General features: G+C 36.2%; 1 protein-coding gene across 2 annotated transcripts in view; it reads right to left on the bottom strand.

Annotated features, from left to right (window-relative positions):
* Positions 1 to 24,884, bottom strand: part of ALCAM (activated leukocyte cell adhesion molecule) — a 201,772-nt gene that overhangs the window by 33,825 nt on the left and 143,063 nt on the right. For both annotated transcript variants that reach the window (XM_027104028.1, XM_027104027.1), the window contains exons 3-9: positions 21,097 to 21,316; positions 14,201 to 14,265; positions 12,884 to 12,971; positions 12,245 to 12,427; positions 7,244 to 7,371; positions 5,612 to 5,744; positions 1,331 to 1,443 (exon numbers count right to left, since the gene is read on the bottom strand). In XM_027104028.1, the coding sequence (XP_026959829.1) occupies positions 1,331 to 1,443; positions 5,612 to 5,744; positions 7,244 to 7,371; positions 12,245 to 12,427; positions 12,884 to 12,971; positions 14,201 to 14,265; positions 21,097 to 21,316 (930 nt within the window). The remainder of the gene's footprint in view (positions 1 to 1,330; positions 1,444 to 5,611; positions 5,745 to 7,243; positions 7,372 to 12,244; positions 12,428 to 12,883; positions 12,972 to 14,200; positions 14,266 to 21,096; positions 21,317 to 24,884) is intronic.

The following is a 24,884-nucleotide window of genomic DNA, read 5'->3' as shown; positions in this document are numbered from 1 at the left end:
GGCAATATTGATCGGCACTACTGACATGAGGTATTTAATCAACAGCAGTGACTGCAGCTGATGTGGAAACTGGTTTAGCCAAGTAAACTTAGTTTCTCCAGTCCTGTAGTAAGACACACTATGAGTGTTCATATGCCTAGAACTTGTCTAGCCCTTTGACCATTAACTACTACAAATACCTCATGTTAAATATGCATTTTAACTATCTGAGTAAATAAGAAGTTGTGATGAGGTTGTGTTTAAAAGAAAGTGAAATAAGAAACTGAGCTTTAAGAGTAAGATAACAAGTAACAGAGGATCCAGCATGAAAAGAGATAAGAAAGCAATAGAAAATAATTAACATTTTCATCAAGAAGAAACTCCAGCAATAAATTTCCCACAATTTTTTTTACAAAGATAATTCTTGCCAACCCCTATTTTAAGTGGTTTGTATGTGTTTTGTCAACACATCACTGGTTAAGTGCTTCTGTTATATGCCATGTTCTAGTAATAAATGGACTGGGTGTTCAGATACACTAGCCAAGGATTCGAGTGGAGGGAACATAGTTACAACCTTTCCCTTTGGTGATAACCTTGTCTCAAATCACCAATTACCAATTCTACTTTCTCACTCTAAAAAGATAATAGCAATGTTTGGGTCCCCAGGTAATGGCCTACATTTCAGACAATTACAAGAATGTAAGTACTCAGGAAATACAGACAAAGATCCTAGTATGTTCCAGGTGTTCTACTATGGCCCAGGGGTGAAAAGAGATCTCTGCCTTCAAGGAGCTACTAATTCATGGAACCCACATTCAGACACTTAAGGTCAGTTTCAGCAGAAAGGCAGAAGGTTATGTGACTAGAGTGCAGTATTTATGCTGGGTAAGGCCTGAGCTCGTCTCCACTCTGTCACCTGTGGCTCTCTGATTTCTCCTGCCTCAACTTCTTTTGAATAATGTGGGGAAATAATCATTTTCCTACATATTTCACATGGTTGTTGTAAACACACTGTTTATAATGTTGTGGATTAAAACACATTGGAAGTTGTTAATCCCTAAAGTATATAACTGTATATGTGTGTGTAACCATGTGCATGTGTGTATGTGTATAATTACTCAGTAGATACACATAATTAAATTAATGCCCCAAACTAAGTTTCAGAGAATCAATTATGGATGCCATAGTGATGCTGAGTACCTCTAAAAAAGTTTATTGTGGTATGATTTGTATTATATAGAGAGAAACAGAGTATGAGTGTGGGTGTATAAACATATTGCATAAATATATAAGAGAAGCCTAAAAAGAAATCAGTTCAAACAGTGGAATATTACCAAGGAATATTACTTACTTTCATCCATACCACAGTTGCGTTCCTACTAGCAGATATTGTGCATGACACAGGCAGAGCATCGCCAATCTGCTTGGTCACTTCCCCACTTGGGTTTAAGGACAAATCCAAATCTGTGAAGCAGAAAATATGCTTGAAATGCAACTCCAGAAAGAGAGTCAAAATATTTTTTGAGAAAAAAATAGATGAAAGAAAAAAAAATCCTTCTAACTGTACTTGAAATTCAGAAGTGATTTATGTGACTGAAATAACTGAACTGTAGCATAATCAGTCTAGCTTTTCAAGCCAGCTTTGAGATCAGTTTGGACAAGTGAATGGTCAATCTAATTGATTATGCATTTATTTGCAGTTAACATGATTGATGTTTTGACTGCATGTAAGTGTTCACCTGGGGCCTATCACCTTTAGAAAAAAATTCTTAAATCACTTCTGGAAGAAAATAAAGAAAGATGATGACTAAGTAAATATTATAAAAAGAGCTGATAAGGCACACCATGGGAAAATCAAGTATATTTAGACAGCAGGTGATAAACTAAAAAACCATTAGGTGTCTACGTGTTTCTTCAGAGAGAATTGACTATAATGGTTAGATATTTTTCAAAAATCCTATCCCGTTTCTCATGCAGTTGAAATTTTAAATAAGATTTATTATTAGGTACACTGTCAGCAGATACCATTTTTTAAAAACAGAGTATAAATACATCTAAGGAAGTAAAATCTTTCAGATGGAAAGTAATTTCTATAAAAATCTTACTGTCATAGTATGATCTGTATGAGGAAAATCCAGTTCAATAGAACATTTATTGTACAACTACGATGATCCAAGCACTGACAGGAGATACTGAGATGAATAATGAGCTTACAATTTACAATTTGAGGTAGAGGTAATATGCACTCAACTCTGTGATGACACTACACGGCAGCATGAAATCAGCACCTAGTGGCAAACGTGCTATAGATTAGGAGCTCAAGAAATATTTGCTGAAAAACTAGAGTAAGGGCTACAGACAGAGGTACAAGCGAAGACTTATGGGAGTGTGGAGAACAGAACCAACTTGGCTTTCAAAGCAGTAATAAAGGCATTGCATGGAGGCAGTATCTGTTTGTGGCCCCTGATGGTTGAGAAGGGCTTTGATAAGCAGAGATGTTGGGAAAACTTCTGCCACATAAGCAAAGGCAAAGAAGTGAGAGAGCTTGGCAGATTTCACAGTGGTGAGTAAACTGGTATGAATGGTTATAACACATGGAAGGTAAACCTATACAAGTAATTAAGGCCAGACTAAGGACTGTGCTTGCCATGCTAAGAGTTGGGACTTTATCCTATGGCAGTGGGATTTGCTATTGCATCCTGTGCTTCTCCTTGGTTTTACATGTTATAATTGTAATTTATTGACTGTTTACAGCATTATTTTTAACACTTGTTTCGCCTGCTAGGCTGTAAGCATCTTTGGGATAGGGACCATGACTTGAGTTGTCACTGTGTATCTACAGTGTCTGCCACATTGTAGGCCCTCAAAAACTATTGTTGAATGAATGAAAGGAAGAAGCATGTTTCTCATTAATATTAAAATAGGCATTATCACATAGAAAAGCGGAGTTTCCTCAGAATATTTGGTTGAATTATATTTAGGTGAAAATTCAATTCAGGGCAAGTTAAAGCTTTTCTTAGCTGGACAGTTAACTTGCCAGTGAGAAGATAAAGAAGTGATTTTAAAGGATGATGATGGACTTTGAAAGCTTAGATGAAGAATCTATATGTGCGTGAATTGGCAGAGGACTAGTAAATGCTTCATCAGCAACTATAGATCTGTGGGCTAAAAGCCTGATGAGAGGTCTGTTCTGCTAATATGTGCAAGTACTGGTTGGTGCTTCTCTATCTGCTCCCTTTAGTCATCTATGGAAAGGAAACAAATCTTTTTTGAAAGCAAACAATTTAGAATAAATGGGCAAAAATAAGATTTTTATGTTTTCATTTCATGTAATTTAGAGTAAAATCTTGATTTACTTGCAATGCTATTTTAGCTTTTTCTTTTTAATAGATTTTATTGGAGTATAATTGCTTCACGATATTGTGCTAGTTTCTGCTGTACAACAACGTGAATCAGCCATATAAATACATATATTCCCATATCCCCTCCCTCCTGTGTCTCCCTCCCACTCTCCCTATCCCACCCCTCTAGGTCGTAGCAAAACACCGAGCTGATCTCCCTGTGCTATGCTGCTGCTTCCCACTAGCTATCTATTTTACACTTGGTAGTGTATATGTGTTGATGCTACTCTCACTTCGCCCCAGCTTCCCATGTCCTACCCCTCCCACATTCCTTGTCCTCAAGTCCATTTTCTATGTCTAAGTCTTTATTCCTGCCCTGCCACTAGGTTCATCAGTACCATTTTTTTTTTTTAGCTTCCATATATATATGTTAGCATATGGTATTTTAGCTTTTCAGAGCAACACAGGCCTTACAGCCCAGTGTTAAAGCCTACCTTTCAAAACCAAAATGTATTTAAATCCAATTAAATGCACTGAAATTCAATTAAACTGTTACATGCTTTTGTTTACTTTCTTTTTAATCGCACCTAATCATTGAGGTATTATGTAGCTGCAGCACAGCCTTTTGCCTAAACCTTCTGCCATCTATCCTTCTCTGCCTGATATACAGGTGATATAAATGAGAGTTCTCTTTCTTTAGCGTCCTGAGTAGCTAGCATCTCTTAAACATAATCAGGGAGCTTCCCGGGTGGCGCAGTGGTTGAGAGTCCACCTGCCGATGCAGCGGGTGCGGGTTCGTGCCCCAGTCGGGGAAGATCCCACGTGCCGCGGAGCGGCTGGGCCCGTGAGCCACGGCCGCTGAGCCTGCGCGTCTGGAGCCTGCGCTCTGTAACGGGAGAGGCCCCAACAGTGAGAGGCCTGCGTACCTCAAAAAAAAGAAAAAAAAAAGGCCAAAAAAAACATAAGCAGATTGTACCATCACTAAGCACTGGAGATTATTGGTTATTAGCCCAAAGATTTCATGAACAATGATATCAGAAAGTTATTCCACAGGCAATTTTATCTGCTGGTTATATTCCCTCACTTCACTTCTTTTCCCCTATGGAACAAACTGGATAAATGTCCTCAGAGAAAAAGTAGCACAGTTGTTATCCTGACAGGTCACTGTTTTCTCTCTAACTAGCCCCTGATGGCAGACACACTCAGATATGTTCAACATGAAAATGGAGCAAACAGAGAAGTAGCTTAGCTGTGAATATTTCTTAACAGTCCACTGTAACCACAGGGCTCCCCAGGGTGTGCTCCCAACATCAGACACTCAAAAACAACCATCTGGTTACTCTATTCCCCGATGTACCTCCTTCAAACTTCTAGCTCCTATCCTACGTGATTTCCAAGCGTTATGGGTAGAGTAATAGATTTAGAACCATTTCCTCAGAACAGTTTCTAATATCTCTTTCAATTTTGAAACAAAGAAACTCTCATATTCAATGGGATTGTAGTGGATCATGTCTAGAGAAACCTTACTGTAATGGATCATGTCTAGAGGTGCTGTTGGGTGCAAAGGACTTATTAGAAAATTTGGCTTATATTTCCAAGCAAGACTGACATTTGCCCAAAGCACTCTGTGTATTGTCACCAGGGAGCAGTTCAAATTAGTTTCCCATTTCTACAATGCATAGGGTACATCAATAATACAGACTGTCAGGAATTACAAAATGAAGAACTCAAGTGAAGTACCTGTTTTCTATGCATATTTATTTTTTTCTATCTACTGGAGTAAATATAACATTTGGAGTATCTGAAGTATAAAAGTGGGTTAAAAGTTCTGGGTGATTTCAAAGTGGTTCTGTTTCTAGAAAATTTCTGTTGCTTGGGCTTGGGTGTTAAGAGTACTCTGTAATTTAAAAAAGATACTTAACCTACACTTGTCTTGGCCAAATGCAAACCTTGTAAGCTTCGAGAATATCCAAATATCTTCTTAAGATATAAAATAATTTATTTCTTTAAGATGCATGTGAATATTTTATTAATACCACAAACTGAAGACATTTAGAAAGAAGATGGAGGTTTATCACTGCCAAAAGTTGCAATTATTAGATCCATTCAAGATTTCAATATTGAAGGGCAAATCTGGACCAAAGTTGGGCTCACGCCGATGCTCTTTAGTAAGTCTATTGAAACCACATTATTTAAGAAAAATATAACTGCAATTTATTCGAAGAGATAGCAAAGTTAGACTATGAGAGGCCTTTAAAGTGAAGCTGGTAATGAAGAATAAGGTGACTTACAGTGAACTGTGATGGCTGTTGAAGCAATCATGCTTTTTTTGTCTATCAGGGAGCATTTATAGTCTCCTGTTGCATTGCGCCTCACATCTGCCAATGTGTAAGTATTTGAACTTCGTATTCCTTCGGGCTGTCCCTTTTGATAGAGGCAAAATGTCAGATGATTACACTTGGTAGCTACAATAAGAACAGTTATATTTCTTGATTAAAATGACATTTTCTCAGATAAGAAAAAAAAAGGAATGTATTTCTTCGATTGGACAAATGAGAGTAGAGTTTGTATTATCTGAATCCTGGAAAAATAATTGGTATTTTGGTTCTAAGGAAATTGAGAAGCTAATTTACATTGTATTGATGACATCTATTTTATTGACAGCATGGCTTGTGTTTGTTAAGGCAGATTTTAAAAAAATGTCTAATATTTTATTTTTACATTTACCCCTTGCTTAATCTGACAAAAAGATTTGAGGCAGCTTAAAAGAAAATATAACATATAATCCAAATTAGGAAGGAAGGAAGGGAGGGAGGGAGGGAGGGAGGAAGGAAGAAGGGGAGGGAGGAAGAAAGAAAGAGAGGGGGAAAAGAAATTTTAAAAAGAGAAAAGAAAAGAATTAATAACTAAGAATTTTAAAAATATATAGATGAATTAGGAGGATATAGTAACAAAAAAGATAATTGTTGTTAAAACTAAGACACAAATTTGGCTCTGTCATCCCTAAAAAATCAAGGTAGAAACATAATTAGTTTCAATTTTTCATTTGTGCTTTAGACAAAAACAATATGTCAGTTTATTAAGATAAACAGAATTTTCTGTCAACATTTAAGTAGAAAGGAAATCACTTATACTTGTCTTCTGAGTAATATAGTGGATGATACTCTTAAACATTACTGAGCAATGCAGTGGGTGACATTTGTGAACAGATCCCTGCAGTAAATGCAGTACAGAGTTGTATATGGCTTCTCCCAGTGGAAGGTTATGTCAAACGCCAACTTGGGAAGGCTGTGGGAGAGCCAGCAAGTGTCCTCAGACAGAGCTCTCTCCTAGTCTGGCTCCATAGCATCTAGAACACATCCAAATTATCCTCTAGACATCATTTCTTTCAGCTGTGATACTGATAAAAGTTGAGAGAATGGCTGTTTAAGACCACATACAATGGCAAGATACAGCCCATTGCTTTATTCTATCAAGCTAAATATAATGTGCAACAGAAGTGTCCCTATATCAGAAATTCAGGGACGTGTTCATGAATGCACTGTGTATAGATTTAGAATCCACATTAGACCATTTGCTGTCATCATTCTTCATCTTATATTTGTTTGCTTCTGAAGAGCAGATTCTTATAGTTTATTTGGATAATGAGACCTTGAGTTTCTACCATTACAGTTTCCTATGATCAGATTTTTTCCTCTTTGCCCCTGATTTCCCTTAACAGTGAATTAAAAAAAGGCAAGAGCACTGGCAGATGCCAAAAAAACTTTTAAAGGACATTCCACAGGTGTCCCTTGACTCCAAGAATAACATCCTTTCCTCACTCACGCTGCCCAAGAATATACAATACTTAATGTCAGCCAGCTGCCAAACAACAGGACAGAATGATGGTGGTCTCACTCAAGTAATAATTCTGAAGCACTTACTGGTAAGTAAAACAAAAACTCCTCAGGAGGAGGGTTACCATTTCCCAAGCATTTAAGAGTGATGTTGTCCCCTTCTTTGATGGCATTTTTTGATGGAAGCACTTGTATTGTCACCTGCTCTGTAGGATCTGCAAGAGTCACAGACACAAGTTAACCATTTCATCAAGTACTAAATTACTCAGTACATACAATGAAAATGACTAAATTATACACAATTTTCTCAAGAAGCTAGTAATGGTAATTGCTTAAATGTATCTTTTTATAGAAGGATTGAAGTTAATAGCTACTTGACAAGTACTAATCTTGGTTAGAGCAAACTACAAAGAGACCCTGTTACATAAAAATCAATTTCTTCTCAGCAAAATGTCTTTACCTGAGGTAGGAATGACCATAATTATTTTATGTGTAAAAGACCAGTAGGAACAATCTCACTGTATAATCTCATTATAAGGACACATAACTATATTATATGTATCTTACAGTTTGGAAAGACTGGAACAGCTAGCAAAGGAGCTAAAACTATTAGCCCCTCCCCCACACTTATTACACAATAATACCTTATATTAAATAAAAAGGGACATGAGCCAAACAATACCAGCAAGATTTTTGGCATGCCGGAGAGTAGATCTGCTTTCAAAAAGATAAATCCATGAACTGAGGGAGACCCTTAACACAATCAACAGAACTGTGAATGTATTGTAATTTTTTTCTGTTCATTGGAGCCAAGATGCAACTTTCATTCCATTTCGGTCATTTTTATGGTGAAAATAGGGCTAAAGCGTATTCTTTAGTTGAAGCTACTGCTCAACAGTAGAATGCTAAAGAAATTAAAAGCTGAATACACAGTGGACCATATCCAGCTAATAGGAAAGAAAAGGAGGTGGTGTTGGCAGTTATAAATGACCCACTTTCTAATGTATCCACTTGTTATGTAGCTGATGATACAATGAACAATGAATTTTGAAATCATATAATGCAAAGGTTTATTTTAGAGAACCTCTTCCACAAGGCTTAATAACTACTGAGGCACGTGTCTATATTTCCAAACCGGCAGCACCAGAAATTATCTATGAAGACTTATTTTGCTATTAGCTAATAAAGTGAGACGAATAAGTGGTAGACTTTGAGGCTTTTTTCTATCTCTTGCAGTCATTTACTTACCTTTCTAAGATTAAAGTGCAGGAAAAACAACCTAGAAGGATTGTTATGGATTGCTTCTCTGACTTTTTCCCATGCTTGGGCATCTCTGAATATTTGCCCAGAATGTTCTGAGACTAATCAAAGATTGGTTTAATATACTTGTTCATTTTTCTGAATTTGCCTGAGGTAGTTCCCTGACCAGCAGTTCTCAGTTAAGTCAGAAAGTAAATAAAGTTTGTCCTCCATTGGCCTTCCATTTCTAGGCCTCCCTCACTCATTTTCATGGCCCTTCTCTGACTAGCTTGGTCTGTAGCACGTCACTGCAGCCCATCTCTGACCAAAGCTGATGCCAGAACAGCTAGGAATCATAATCGGTCTGACTTCACGCTTTATTTTAAAACCCCCCTTCTCTGTATCCCCTTTGCAATAGGCTCTGCTCTGTACTAGAGAGTTGAAGAACTACACTGAGATCAGAGGTTAATGTAACACATTTGAGTTTTAACAGTAGCCTTCTGGTTGCCCACTATTTTTGTTGCGTCCAACAAAATTAAAGATCTCTTGCTCTCCCTTTGACTTTCAGTTTGACTCTATTAGTGAATCATCAGTCTGCCAGTTACTCTGGCTTTCTCCTTTGCCCTCTCTTATCCACTCAATCACCCATTCTTAATGATTAATCCTTATATTTTGCATCTGAGTCTCCCCTTCTATTCCCACACTTCTCTAGCACAGGCTCTAACTAATCTACACCTGAAACATTGCCTCCAAACTTCATTTGGTCCTTCACTGTGAGCCTTTCTCTTTTCTACATCTTTATATATGTATTTTTTCTCTAAATAAGTTTTTGAAGTAGTGCTTTGAATATTACAATGATATTTAAAATTCTTCACGCATTCCCAATATGTAAAAATTGAAATAAAAATGTCTTAAACTGGTATCCACAATTGCCTTGAACTTAGTTCAGGTAAGACTCTTATATCTCACTACTCCATAAATACCCCTACGTAATGATCAAAAGAGTCTACTCAATTTTTCTTTCTCCCTTCTCCCCATTTATCCTCTGTCCACTCATTTATTCACTCATTTGGGTAATATTTGTTTTGTGCAGGCACTAAGTGCAAGAGTTACAAAGTCAAAAACAGCAATTCCCTGCCCTCAGTGAACTTTCAGTTTATTTATGATGACACCAAACTTATCAATTAAGACTGTAACAACACAAAAACTGCCTAAGATGCATAAGCATAGTAATCACTGGTAGCTTACAGATCCGCCAGACTGGGAAGCTTCCTGTAGGAATTGACCCTGGAGCTGGGTTTTGAAGAATAAGGAGGTGTTTGCTGGATAACAAAGGTAAGATAGTGACAGCATATGGATAGGAATGTACATAGTATTCTACAGGAGGAATCCTGAAAATAGAACAGACTACAGAAAGTAGTTAAATGATGAAGGTTGAGACATGTCAGGACCATGGCTATAGGGGACTCAAGGCATTTTGAAATTGGGAGTTTAAAGATTAACCTGAGAGATCTGGGGAGTCACTGAAGAGTTTTAACCACAGTAGTGACATGTTCACATTTGTGTTTTAGAAAGATATTTCTGGCAGGAGCTTGCAGGGCAGTTTGGCGTGAACAGACAGGAATACTATTTTAGAAGTTGTTACAAAAATACCAGCAATGAGGAATAGTGGCATAATCTTAGGCAGTGTCAGAAGGCAGAATCAGACACATACAAAGATGAAAGAGCTAGATTCTATAAAACTTCTGACTGGATTCTATAAAAATTACTGACTGGATAGGGTAAAGGAGTGGACCAGCGCGTCTTTCTCAGGCTTCCTCAAGATGAACTGATCAAATTTCTTTTTCTTGAATGTACTCTTCTGTACTTTCCATTTAGCTCCTCCTTCACTTCTCTAAAGTCACCCTAGAGCAGTGGCTCTCCAGCTGTGGTCCTCAGATGATTAGCATTAGCATCACCAAGGAACTTGTTAGAAATGCACAGTATTGGGCCCCTCTCCACAACTACTGGATGAGAAGCTATAAAGCCAGGTCCTGTAACTTGTTTACTAACAAGTCCTCCAGGTGATTCTGATGCATATCCTGAAGTTTTGGAATCACTGTCCTTGGGCACCTGAGCTTTCAGGACTGTCCACTAAGTCCCTGTGGCACTTACCACTTGCAACTTTGCATTGACAATTTCCTTCTGATGTACAGGTCTTACTTACCTATTGGAATAGTAAACCCCTTGAATGTCAGCACTATATATTAAACACTTTTGGGTCTTTGCCATGAAGCCCAGCACTGCATACATTGTGCCTTCTCAAAAGCTGTGCCCAGTGCTCCCCACACAGTCAGCCACAGTAAAATCATTTCCTTCTTTCTCATCCAAGGACTTTTCTGCCCATCTATCTGCCCATGCCTGACACTCACATACATTTCTGTTCGTTCTTAAGCCAATTTCCCAATCCTTTTCACTCATCTTGCTGTTCTTTCCTATCTTGTACTCCTGTACTTACACCAAGATAGTTTATTTCCAACTGAATATCTTTGAACAGAGTTCTGCTTCCACATACAGAAATAATAGGTTGATTTTAGATAAGCTGTACATGATGAAATCCTTTCAATCCTTGCTTTTAAATCAAGTTGAAATTTATTTACAAAGTTTAAGGCAAAACAACCCATTACGGTTAGGGCATGTGGAACTTCAGTTGTGTTCTTCTATAAGGTTCTGCATTTCATGGAGCCAAAATAAAAATGTAGCTGAGATAAAACTCTTTGAAGGTTCAGTGGGCATTTCTACCCTTTCTCTCAAATAGACGTAGAAGTACTAGGTTATTCTACAACAGAAGGCAGTATTATGAGAATTTCTGATTCACTAATAAGTAATAATAAAGTTTTCTTGCATCTTTCCCCAAAATATATCTCTAGCCTATGCTTATGAGGTAATAATGATTATATAGTAATAATGATGATAGTATTTAATAATGAGCATTTAATGTGCTATATATTGTGCTATTTTAGATTTTTGATTTTACTTAATCTCCATAATAACACCATGAGTTAAGTATTACATTAATATTTTTCCTATTTCAAAATAGGAAAACTGAGACCTAGAGTAGTTAAGCTTCTTTTCTAGAAATGCAAACTAACAGCACTGGGACTGGATTGCTAGCATCTTTGCCCTTAATCATATTATCTTGGCTCCTGTCTTACAGGAAAGAGCACAGCATTGGAGAAAAGGATTCTAATCCACTTGCCACAGCTAAGTTAGGGCAAGTCTCTAGGTCTCACTTTACTGCTAGCTAAAATAATGGACTTAGATCAGATGATCAAGAAAGTTCCTTTGTAGTCTAATATTCAAATCTACTGTTAACCAAAACATGTTGGAATTCAAAATCCTATTTAACTTTTATGCAATTGATCTCATTAGTAAAATAAATTTCTTTATTAAAATGGAAATTCCATATTTAAAAAACCAATCAGCCATAAGCTTCTATTCATCTGTCATTCATTCAGAAAACCATCAGATGGCATTCTGAACTCCTCCAAAATCCAAGGCTGTGCGTCAGGGCTGAGGACTACCAGAAGAAATCAGACTAAGTTAGAGATCTTGTTTAAGGAACTTAGTGTCTAGTGGAATACAGAAGAGATGATTATAAATAACAAAGTAGAGAGTGAAAGATATCATAGATGGGTGAGCATTTATTCTATAGGTCTTGCAAAGAGGAAGAGATTATTTGGGTACCATGCAATGGGGATGGGGGTTTGGAAGTAGATTCCAAAGAGCTTTTGGATTGGGACTTAAAATAGCATTGGAATATTTTTTCTAATACATAAAAATTGCATAATTTTATATTGAGTTACTTACAGTAAATATCAAAGACTGCTTGTTCAGAGTAAACTGTTTTCTGGCCAGATGGTCCATAATATGTCACAGAGCAGGTGAATGGCATTTGAATGTCAGCCTTGGTTGTCTTGTACTCCAGGGATGAAGTCATGATATAGAGCTGAGTCACTGGGTCCATTTGCTTTTTAAAAATTATGACCACCGCTGAAGAAAATAAAGAACACTAATGGTAGGATCTTTCATCGGAAAATCACAGTCCTTAATTAACTGTCACAGCAACTTTGAGAAGTGGTTTTGTCCTTCTTACTGTATTTAACAGGAGGGAAAATTGACATGTAGTGAGGTAGATGTCTTTTCAAAAACATGAATCAGAGACATGGACAGAAATAGAATCCTGGAATTCTATCTCCCACTCACTTTAATTAACTTTTAGAACATGCCATATAGAGAAATAATTTTCTCTGCTCTTGATTCTTCTGCACAAGGCCTAAAATGATGTTTTAAAAATCCCTTCTGATTTAATGGATACTTAAAGTAACAAAGTATAGAGTCATAGATCAAAAGAGGGCAATGCATTTAGACTCAGGATAGTCTAAGGAATGCTTAGACAAGAGAAAGGCAAAACAGGTCATCTGAATTTATTGCCCACTTCTTACCCACCTCCTTCAAGGGGTTGCAGAACTTTTCCATTCCTGTACCACGTGATGTTGCCATCCGGATAACTGTCTTTTGAAATGCACTCACCCAACTGCAAAATAAAGAGGAAATATTACAACCTTGGTTCCATCAGTGGTTGTCCATTTGAAAGCCCCAGACTCCTCAAGGGATGCAGAGTTACTCCAACGATTTCCTGACCCATTCATTTTCCAAGCCTTGACTAAGGGCTGAATGAATACACACTTGTATAAAAACAATGTTTTGTGCTTAAAATTATGGTCTTGCCCATTTTAAAATGTGCAATAGATGCTGCCACCATTAATGAAATCACATTCATTTAAAAGCATTACCCAATTCATTTTGACAGTATTCAGTTTTAACATTAACTAAATAACATAACTATATTAACATTGGCTATTACCATGGTTCATAGATCTGTGTATTCAAGAATCATTAATGGTGTTAAAATGAGGCTGCCTCTCCAGCTTCATGCTACATTTATTTCAGATGACATATACTTACCACGATCTATAATCCCCACCACTTTATTTCACATGTGTTCTTAATATTTAGTGTTGTATTATGCAGTCAAATTCATTCTGATTCAAAGAATTCTGAACTTGTTTTTTCCCCCAGCCAAGGAAAATTTGGCTATTTTAGTTAGTGAAAATGAGATTATGAATCAAGTGATGTGTTCATATATGGAACTCCAGTTTTGTCCCTCCTTCAATACAGACTTCCTTCAAACCTCTGCTACTGTGATTGTTTAAATCTGATCTTATCCCTTAACTTCAACTTTTCAATAGTTTAATTTGTCAATAAGATAGAGACCAAGCACTATACATGACAGAAGCCTTGTCATAATCCAGCTTCTCTTTAACTCTCGAGATTTATCTCTTATTGCACTCTCTTGCCCACTGGCTAAGTGCCCAAAATTCCAGCAACGCAAATAATGTGTTTCCCAAACATGCCATTTTCTTTAACATGGTATTATTTCATATTGTTGGAAAGCCCTTTTTACCTTTGGTCTGGAGAAAATCTACTCATGTGTCATTACTTCATTAAACATCCATTTCGTTCAAACAAGAAAGACTTATGCCTTTTTTAACTCTCATCTCCCTCTCCTCCCTTCAGAAATGACCACGCCTTCCTCTGTGTCTCCTCTCTACCTTGTGCAGATTTTCTGCCTGGCACCTGGAACACTGTCAGCTGTCAGCTCCACTGAGCAAAGTCTATCTTATTTGTCCTGGCATCTGAGGCCAGGAGAAGGCATTCAACACTAGGCTAAGGAAAGACAATTAATCAAAAACAAGTTCTTACCTTTTTAAGCTGCTCTGTTTCAAGAAATGGGGCTTTGCTTACAATTTCGGGTTTAGATGGTTGCTCTAAAGTTAAGTAGAGAAAGGTTTTAAGTGCATGTGGGAGAAGAAAATGAACTTTTGTAGTTTGGTTTATAGAAAAATAATTCATTTACTCAAAGTAGAAAAATAAGCAACAAAATAAAAAATAGATTTCTCATATAATCTATAATTAAGAAATCTGGTTAGTTTACCCCTTCCAAATATTTGCTTTATTATATTAAATATTATTTTAAGTGCTTATTATTCCTGTGAATAAAATACTGGTAATGTTTTCTGGATGCTTTATAAACAGTGAGTACGGTTTAGATTGTAAACAGAGGTTAATATACTAAAGAGGATATGTTGTCTGCAATTGGTTACCATGTGCACTTTCTACTTAATAATTTCCATCTCCTTAGATGAAAACCTGAGTCCACATGAATCTGAATCACAGGGGTGCTTATTTAAAATGCAGATTTCTGGGCTCTACCTGGCCAACTAAATCAGCATATCTGGGGAAAATCCTATAAACCTACTTTTTAAACAAGTTCCATTGGGGATTCTTGGGCACAGTGGAGTTTAAGAATCACTGCTCTAAAATCATGGGAAATGCAAAGTGGCTAAGGGATGTAGAAGCCCAAGTTTCCTGTGTATCTCACACCTTATCTTTTAAATGAAGTTATATTATGAAACTATAAATGTGAGAAAATCTTTCACATTTGGAACCTGAGATAATGGACAGAAGCGTTTTAAATATAGGAAGTTCTGTAAGCATAAATTCTAATAGAGGCTTCGGGAAAAACTGATTACAAATTGCAGCAAGAAGGTATTATTTAAACTTATTTTTTCTTAGCTATCAGTTATCTATCATTGATGGATTTTTAAACTTTTTAATTAGCTCTAACAATTAGTCTATAGAAAATGGATATTGTCTCATTGTCATTGATTTTTGTGAGTCTCATGGAGAACTATTCTATTTTCAAATAAATAGACAAAAACAACCAGCTATTCTCTCTTCTATAGTCTTATTGTCTACCATCTCTATACTTTTAATTTTGACTACCAAACTAAACTAAATTGCTTTTGTATAATTATTACTCAATTTGGAATTCAGTTATCAGACATGTTACCTACCCAGACCATTATAGAAAACAAGGATGAAGACAAAAAGTCTTTGGAACAGCAAGATGGGTATCACCAAGATTGTATGCAAAAATAATGTAGGCTTCTTCAGGTTAACATCCTGAGTTAATTTTCCCTTTGCAATTGTTTTATATTAGAAATTAGAATAATTAATAATAATAGTGAATCTGCCTATCTGTTGAGCTTACACTTTAATTATAAGAGGCCTATTTACTATTAATTCTAGAAGTATAATTCTCTTGATACAATTTTCTGAAGAGCGATTATCTATATTCTAAATGCACAGATTGGAAAGAAAATATAAGAAAGATTAAAAAAATGGAAAAAAGAAACATAGAAAAATAGAGAAGCATAACAGACAATTATATTAACACAAACAAGAAGTGGCACCTGGCTACCTGATTGTTAGGAATGTGACCAAAAATAGAAAAAACTGACAAAATATAAAAAACTGGTCCAGCAATTTCACTCCTGGCATATATTCAAAGAAAAGAAAAACTCTAATTCATAAAGATTCATGTACCCCTATGTTTTTAGCAGCATTATTTACAATACACAAGATACGGGAGAAACCTAAGTGTCCATTACACATAAAGAAGTTGTTACATGTGTGTATACACACACACACACACACACACACACACACACACACACACACACCCCTAATGGAATACTAGTCAGCCATATAAAATACTGAAATTTTGCCATTTGCAATAACATGAATGGACCTGGAGGGTATTTATGTTTAGTGAAATAAGTCTGACAGAAAAAGACAAATACTGTATGTTATCACTAATATGTGGAATATAAAAAAGAAAACAAATGAATGAATATAACAAAACAGAAACACATTCACTGATATATAGAACAAACTAGTGGTTACCAGTAGGGAAAGGAAAAGGGGTAGGGACAAGATATGTGCAGGGGGTTAAGAGGTAAAAATCACCATGTATAAAATTAATAAGTAACAGGTATATATTGTGAAGCACAGGGAAATATAAAAATATTGAATATTGAATCACTATGTTGTACACCTGAAACTAATATAATATTGTAAATCAAGTATACTTCAATTTAAAAAATGTTTTTCAATTAGAAAAAATAAATTATAAAAATCAAAACGACGTAAATAGCAGTTCCTGGGAAACATGTGGTAGGGGATTAAAGCCTTCTCCAATACACATCAGTAAGTCTTGGTTTTACCATTATCTTAATGTAACATCATTAATGTTCATAATTACAACTCTGAGTTATTGAAAAAACCTTAAATTATGTTCAGAATTCAATGTTTTATGGCAAATGTCTAATACCTTTGAGAGAGGGCTACATCCAAAATATTTAAACAGAACAAAAATCTTGGAGCTTGAGTAAATGTAAGTTCTCTGGGAACTAAAATCAGTTATTCAGTGACACCTCTCTGAAAGCTCAAGAGAGGTAAGATATTAAATTAATTTTTGTGGTTGATCAAGTGTCAAGATTAACAAGAAAAAAAGAGCAAATAGTTTTTTGTTTCCTCAGTACTATCTATGCCTGGAATATATAGAGAGATTTGAAAAAATTCTCCAAAAAATTAGGCTCTTAATAGAATATGAGGATGGGCAGTTTTGTTAAGTTGTACTAATTTCTAGCTCACCAAAATCAGATACCATTTCAGTTGGAACATACTTCCTCTAATGTCAAATATATTCCTCTACTTTGACTTATAAACCCCATATAACCATAAATACTGATGTGTTACAATTGTTAGTCTTTTCCACATGGCCATGTGTGCTTTCTTTCCATAAACACTTTCTAAAATTTATTCTTATTTCAATAAAATAAAACTGCAGCAAACCCAGGAAAACCTGATGAAAGTATGCTAAAAATTTAGTCCTCTTTGTACTGTTATTCACTTTTCCATTTAGAAGAGAGAGTCACAGTGGGTACTGAGAAAATAATGGTAATACCTATTGCATTTCTCTGAGTTATTTTCTCAAACTTTTGTTTCAAACCCTCTATATTAAATACATATTTTGTATGTAACTTTCTCTTATATTAGCTTGTAACAATCCATGAGTATTAGTTAGAAGACCATAAAAGAGGATGTGTACTATTTTAGCAAAATTGCATATTGATTCCAAAGTGTTTTAAAAAAACTTTGTGTGAATTATGTCTTAATACGATTCAAGGATTCATAACTAAGTATAGAATTGAAAGGGAAAGTCATACTACAAATTTATTTGCATTAGTAAAATAATTTTGTCAAGAGTTTCACAGCCAGTTGAGGATGGAGTGATGAATGCAAAACTGCTCTATATCACCCAAATGCATGAGTGTTATTCTCAATAACCTCACACAGAGGATGTGGCTCAATTGGATATGGGAGGAGAGCAAGAAAAGGCAGGTGCACTGGTTACATTGAGTCAAGGGTGCTTCTCTCAGTACTTTGTCAGCAATCAACTCTTGATGTACTTTATGTAAATCACTGTGAGCATGAAATCATAGTTTATTTTCCTTATGAGATGGGAAAAGGTATTTTTTATATTTAAAGAATCAAAATGAAATATACAGTGTAGATCTCATTTGTTAAAAGGTATTTTCTGCTTCCTTCATTCTGAAAAAATAAAAATGACTTGCAGTTGAAAGTTGAATAACTTTCACAGGGAGGGTGGGAGGAGGGATGCTCAGTTTTGATAAAACATTGAGAACAGTGTCCCAATGAAAGCTCAAATAACTGTGATGTCAACCATCACTAGAGCTGGTTGGTCCAGGTGGAAGTCACGGAAACAATCTTCCTTTTAATACCACACACACCAGTGCAGAAGATTAGGCTGGATTGTGGTTTTCAAATGCTTTTTAGCACTCAAGCCCTTCTCCCTTTTTTCCCCCTGAACAAAATATCATGAAAAAACTTCGAAATATTGAGTGGGCGAATTATAGCTAATCAAGTAGAAGCAGCTCCTCACCCACCTCAGCCCTATTCATTAGCACGTCAAGAGGATCCTAGGAACAGAGTGGGAAAACTACCGCCTAATCCAAAGTACTTATTTACTGATGATGAGGGAATCGAAGCCCCTGCCCTGACTGGTGAAGTCACTTGCCCAAGGTCAGAAATTAGCAGCACATCTAACAAAGCCAGATCTCCTGATGACCAGTTCAGTGATTTTTCCATTGTACCACCAACAGCCATTTGGCTCTCTGGGCAAGCATTCAACCTCTAAGATCTACTCTTGCTAAGGGATGATTTTATTAACTTCAAATGTGCATTAAATGCAAACAGTTTGATTTTGATGCCATTCAACTACTAACCAACCAACCAAACAAAAATGCCTCATTAGTGGTGACAAAGCATGGGACTTACTTGGATCTGGTCTGCTTTATGGGCATGACTTCTTGCATCTGAGATATAGCTTAAAACTGAATAAACAAACTTACATCAGAAGTAATAAAGTCATCAGTCATGGCCTCTAGTTTGAATAAAAACAGTTTGTGTTCATCAGGAGGACACCGCAGCAAACTGATCTGGGATTAGCTCACATTAACCACACTCATTGTGTGGTACACAGTGCACGTTGCTAGGTGCTAGGTGACTCGACAGAAGGAAACAGAGGACTGATTGATGAGCCTAGTAACTCTTAAGTGATTGCAATATATACATGTGTAGAATGAAAGCCTCCATGTCACAGCTGCTATTTGCTTCACAAATAATGATCCAGTGTAAATTCATTATTTTTAAAAAAGCAAAGCCCTTATATGCTCTTGCAAACTCTTTCTTTATCACGAGCTGTGCTGTTTATTTAATTGGACTTGGAGGGTCCCACAGTTTCTAGTATAAAACCCCATTTTCAAAAGTGTGTAACTTGTCTATTTAAATTCTCTCTGGCCCAGAGCCTGGAATGCAAATTCTGTTTCTGAGAATCACTTTGTTTTCAACAACATTCAAAAGAGAAGCGGGTAGGGGGAGCTGATGGTATGCAGGGTGTAAGTTTGTTTTTATAGCCATAGAAATCCTCTGTATTCCAAAACAGCTTACAAATTTTATCAAATTAGGCCAAATGAACTTTTATGGCATTAAAAAAATTATATTCTGAAAATTGTCACAAATGTTTCTTCGAAATGGAACAACCTGAATTTTCTCAACTTTCTTGTAGACTGTCTTGATATTTGGTAATTTTAACATAATAACAAAGAAACATGTCAATGACAAATCAATACACATAACTTTAAAATGCTGTGACTTAATCTCTGTACCTACTGCAGTACATTCTTGTGTACTTATATTTACGATGTCATGGCCTAATAAAAAGATTTTGGTTGCTCTCTTTAGAAAAAGTGTTTTTAGCAGCACACCATCCATCTTCCTAATAACATCAAAGTGAAATAAAAGACAAGAAAGAAAAAATACATGGGACTTTGGCAAATACAGGATGGAGATTATCCGGGGTGTTTAATGGAAGGGGGCATAACTGGGAAACGCTTGGTACTTCGTTTGATCCATAAAATGATTGAGTTGAGTGGATGGTTTCTGGAAAGTACCTTCTAAGCTGAAAGGTAATAAACTGAAACGTGTACCATGCTTTTACAAGGTTCTTCGGGAGAACAAAGGTCTCCTTGATAGTATAAGCACTCTTTGAATCCTTGTCATGAGTCCATAGGAGCACTGAAGTCCATATAAATGCTTAAGGGACAGTCCTACTTAGTTGTATAGGCTATTACGAGAGAAACAGGAAAAATCCACGGTTAATTGCTGTAGTAGCAAGGCCCTCTGGGTTTCTTTCTTCCCTGTTTATTTTCATAATTTCTAGGTGCTGTCAAGTTATCAGAAAGCAGAGGAAAAAACTGAAAAGTGAGACCTTCTTCCCTAATTAAAAAAGACTGGCATTCTGAAACTTTTGAGACCTATTTTTCTCCCTGTAATTTCTAAGATATTAAGATGTAATGAAGGTGGGATATTTTATTAGAATATTAAAAGATAAAAAGTTTTAATTAGAACTTCTCAAGTCATTCATTTGCATAGCTAGTTGTACACACACATTAACTATATATCATCATGAAGCAAAGTAACCTCCAGTAATTATTCCAAGTTTCTTCTACAACCTTTTCTTGTTCCAACCCTCCTCTACTTTTTCCCCTTGGTGGATTCCATGTACACATTTAGAGTGGGGTGAACTTCTTTATTTTAGGGCAATTTTCTAAACCGCTTGAACAGTCTCAAGAAGTAAATCAACAAGCATTAAGCATTAAAGGTCAAAATGTGTGTGTGTACACACACATGTATATACATATATAGAAAACTTAGGTCTCCTGTTTGTATTTTATTGTTTTTACATATCAAATGGCAACTTTTATATGGTTTAGCCAAATGCACATATATGTAAGCATGATATGCATGAATATGTGCAGGTATTATATATCTATGTATCAATATTTATCACAGAACATTGATTTGTACGTCAGTGAAAGTAAAGGATCACATGTCAGTTTTCATTTAGCAGTACTTCATATCACAGGAAATTTTACCCAACGAAACAACAGAATATTCTTTTATTTCCTCATTGTAAAGCTCCTATTTGCATTTCAGGTTTTTTGTTTTCCTCACTGACAGCATGCACGAGCAGAATGAAGATCTCTAGAAGTCCTCTTACATAGATGCCTACTGTGGAGACACTACAGAGAGTTCAGTCTTCTTTCCAAAGAACATTTTCTAGTACCAGCCATCAATCCCACTTAGCAGTTACACTGCAGACTACTTACTGAACACCTTGACTACTGTAGGTGCCTCAAACACGTTGTCCTCAGTTACGAGCATGCACACAAATCTCTTTTCATCACTGATCTTTGCGTTACTGATAGAGAGAGTGTAGTTTTCTGAGAGGTTCAGTCTGTCTTTGTATTCTGGTACATCGTCGTACTGCACACTTTTCTTTGTAGAGGACCTGAAGGCAATAAATACTGGGGAGCCATCAGGCTTTTCCTAAAAATTGAAATAACAATACATTTTTTAAAAACAGGCATATTTAGATGTTTCAGGATTACAGCCAGAACGACAAAATTTTCTTGGCCGTATTATTCCATCAAAATTTGTAGTTTGGTCCAAGAAGAATAATTTTAGATAAGTGCCTCATATAAATCTTTGGTTATAGAAAATTACTCTTCATAAGAAGAGAAGCTGTTAAGTTCTTTTACAGGTATCAATTTAAATATACAAAAATGAAAGGACAGAACTTTAGGAATCCAAGCTTTTCTTGCATCTGGAGGACAGAATTAGTAACTGTTTTGAAAATGACAAGGGTTGGCCTTATGTCTAATGTAAAAGAAAAAATATAGATGAAAACAAACATATAAGTATTATGTTACAAAAGGATTTTCAGCTAACTATCAGAGCAAGCATACACTTGAGCTTCAAACACTCATTTAGAAATCCTGGGCAATTATCTTTAGCATGTTCATTACTTTAATCCACATACTTTATGTGTCCACACTTTTCAGTTTCAGCCAGAACTGGCATAGCTGACCTTTACACCTAACATAGCTTAATGAGTCTTCATAGAGGAACAGTATTTGCCCTTGTGAAATGATCATGTCCATTAAGCAACAGAATTAGATTAATCACTAAAACCCATAGTTTTGCTATCTGAATCTTAAAACTTAGCTCGAAGGGTTTTCATATAAAATCTGGCATATACAATTATGCCAAGAGCACTGAGACATAATTCATTTCTTTCTCTGCTCCCACAAACATTCTCTTAAATACTAACAATAATCTAAAATAAGGGCCAATCCCTCTTCTACTTACCTCACAAGGCCTTTGAGAAAATAAAATATGATAAAACATTCTAAAATGCATGAAAAATTTCAAGGTGCTATAAGGAGTAACATTTTAAAAATTATTAATATTTATTAATGTTATGGACTAAATTTATATGCCTAAGCCCTAACCCCCAATGTGGGATTAGTGGAGGTGGGCCCCTGAGAGGTGTTGAAGTTTAGATGAGGTCATGGGGATGGTACCCTCATGATAGGATTAGTGCCCTTATAAGAAGAGGAAGAAACGTGAGAGCTCTCTCTCTCAATGAGAACACAAAGAAGAGGTTTTGTGAGCACATAGCAAGTGGCAGCTGTCAGCAAATCAGGAAGAGGGCCCTCCGCAAGAGGTGAATCAGCTGGCACCTTGATTTTGGACTGCCCAGCCTCCAGAACTGTGAGAAATAAAAGACTGTTGTTTAAACTATCCAGTCTGTGGTATTTTGTTATAACAGCCCAAGCTGACTAAGACAATTACTAAGCTAATCTTGGAGTCCAAAAGGTTTAGCTGGTTGAATATCTGAATACATCAGTAATATTCTCCTTAAATCTTTTAATTTTGCCACAGGTTTACAATGCAAATCCTTGTATTAAATCATTCCTTCATTAAGAAAAATACGTTAGACCAGTATCTTAAATTTCTATAATACATTTGTTCACTTATGCAAGAAATAATAGTTATTAAATTTCGAGCACTTAACTGTATGCCAGTGTACTTTCTTTGGGCTTTCTATGCATTAATGGATTTAATATTCATAACAACCCTGTAAATTACACATAATATTGTCTTCATTTTTAGACAATGGAGACAGAGATTGGTTAAATAACTGGTCCATTGCCCCAGCCAGTGTATCTGAGCAGGGCCAAGACTGGAGCTCCACAGCCTGGCTCCATTATAACTACACTATATCATTCTCGACAGCCATAGATGCCTCTTCTGTACAAGGCACAGAGGCAGATGCTGGTGAAGAGGTGGTGGGAATGAGGTAGGGCGGGGTGCACAGGGAGTTATGATCTCCATTCACAGGGAGATTACGGTGCAGTAAGAGAGAAACTAATCCATCTTTCCTCTGTGTTTGCTCCCTTTCACTCTTTCCAAATCTGCTCTTTGTCTTTTAGGTTACATTAAATTAGAGGTTGTAGAGTATGTCTGCGAATCAGGACTGCTTTTAGAGCATATGGTACTTCAAATGTATCTCATCAGTTTATTACTGAAGGTTTTTATTTCATTAACAATTAGAAAATTGTCATTATTATTTGTTTTCATTGCCATTGTGCCAGTTACATTTAGGTGAAAATTATTTCCTGGGCATCAGTAATGTCTATAATCACAGAAGTTTTCACCACTGTATTCCATTTATTTTAGCATTAAGTTTGACTCAATGGTGAATGAGGTGGTAGTCTCCCAGACCCTTGGAATTTTAGGGGTGCTAATAGACTTTGTCCTCATAGGCCTTAACTTCATATTTCCATTTTTATAGGGAGCCAGAAATAGTTAAAAATTACCCAGTGTGAGCTGGATAACAGGAGGAGGGATCAGGGAAGTGCTATGCTACCTCACCTCCTTCTTTTGCCTTCACCTGACCTTCACACAGTGTGTTTAGAGCTTAGTAGCCCCACACTCATAACAACTTACACTTTTCGTGCAATTACCATGTGCCAAGTACTAGGTAAGTATTCTGATATGAGTTACTTCATGTAACCTTCACAACACTATAAGGAAGATTATTATTATTTCATTTTTTTTCTATGAGAAAATGGGGATTAATTCACTCATCCAGAATCCCACAGCCAACACATGGTAGAACATGTCAGTCTGACTTCACAACCAGATTTTAAAAGATTGTGTTATACTACCCCTGGAGTGCAACTTACGTACATTTCTATTCTGCACAACGTTTGTTCTTGCAGATATCTGAGAGGAAAAGTTGTGTGGTTCAATAAACTTAAGAAATGAATGAACTCAGACAATTCATCATGTATCTTAATATAGGAAAGGCTCTGAGAAGTACTGCAGTAAAAAAACTTTTCAAAAATTATTGGACCATCACAAGAACTAAAGTAATATAGAAGTGTGATTGGATTTGAAGTAATTCAGAAGTGTAAGATGCTTTCAGGAATATATCAACCAATTAATTCTGCTTTTTTTTACGTGTGTAAGAATAATACATAATAAAAATCTATGCCCAAAGTCAAAAAAAAATATTGGACCATCAAATCCTTTTCCTATTCAAATACCTTTTAACATTTCATGGACCTAGGGAAAATTTGCCAGTTGTGTTCAATGAAATATATGTCCTCTTTTTAAGCTTGCAAACCATTGTGAGTCTCATGTGATCTAGCACTGGGAAATTGTGCCACACAGACACCTTTTGTTGGTCTTGGTAATGAAATTGAGATATTTTATCAAAGTTACCTAGCCTTTCCACATCACCTACCAGGATATCTACCCTTCATTTCCAGACCCATCGGTACCTTGATACCTGGGAAAATATGATTTTGCTACCTGCAAAAAATGAGTAAAATCAGCAATGTTAAATTTTGAAAGGACCTACCACTTCGACTGAGTTCTAAGACCAAGTACCAGTAACAGGCTTCTAATACTGATGACTAATTTTCAGTGAACATTTGAATGCTCTGGCTTCTGGTGCATCTTGCCTTTGCAGTAACTACACCAAACAAAACATGAGTGTGTAGAGAAAGGCTGCCATCTTCCACTAAGCTCTGTCCTATACTCC

This window comes from Aethalodelphis obliquidens, unplaced genomic scaffold, assembly GCF_003676395.1.
Source record: "Aethalodelphis obliquidens isolate GAN/ISIS:26980383/991018 unplaced genomic scaffold, ASM367639v1 scaffold1, whole genome shotgun sequence".
Lineage (NCBI taxonomy): Eukaryota > Metazoa > Chordata > Mammalia > Artiodactyla > Delphinidae > Aethalodelphis > Aethalodelphis obliquidens.
The sequence above is the reverse complement of the archived record's forward strand: the minus strand, read 5'-3'. Positions and strand labels throughout refer to the sequence as shown.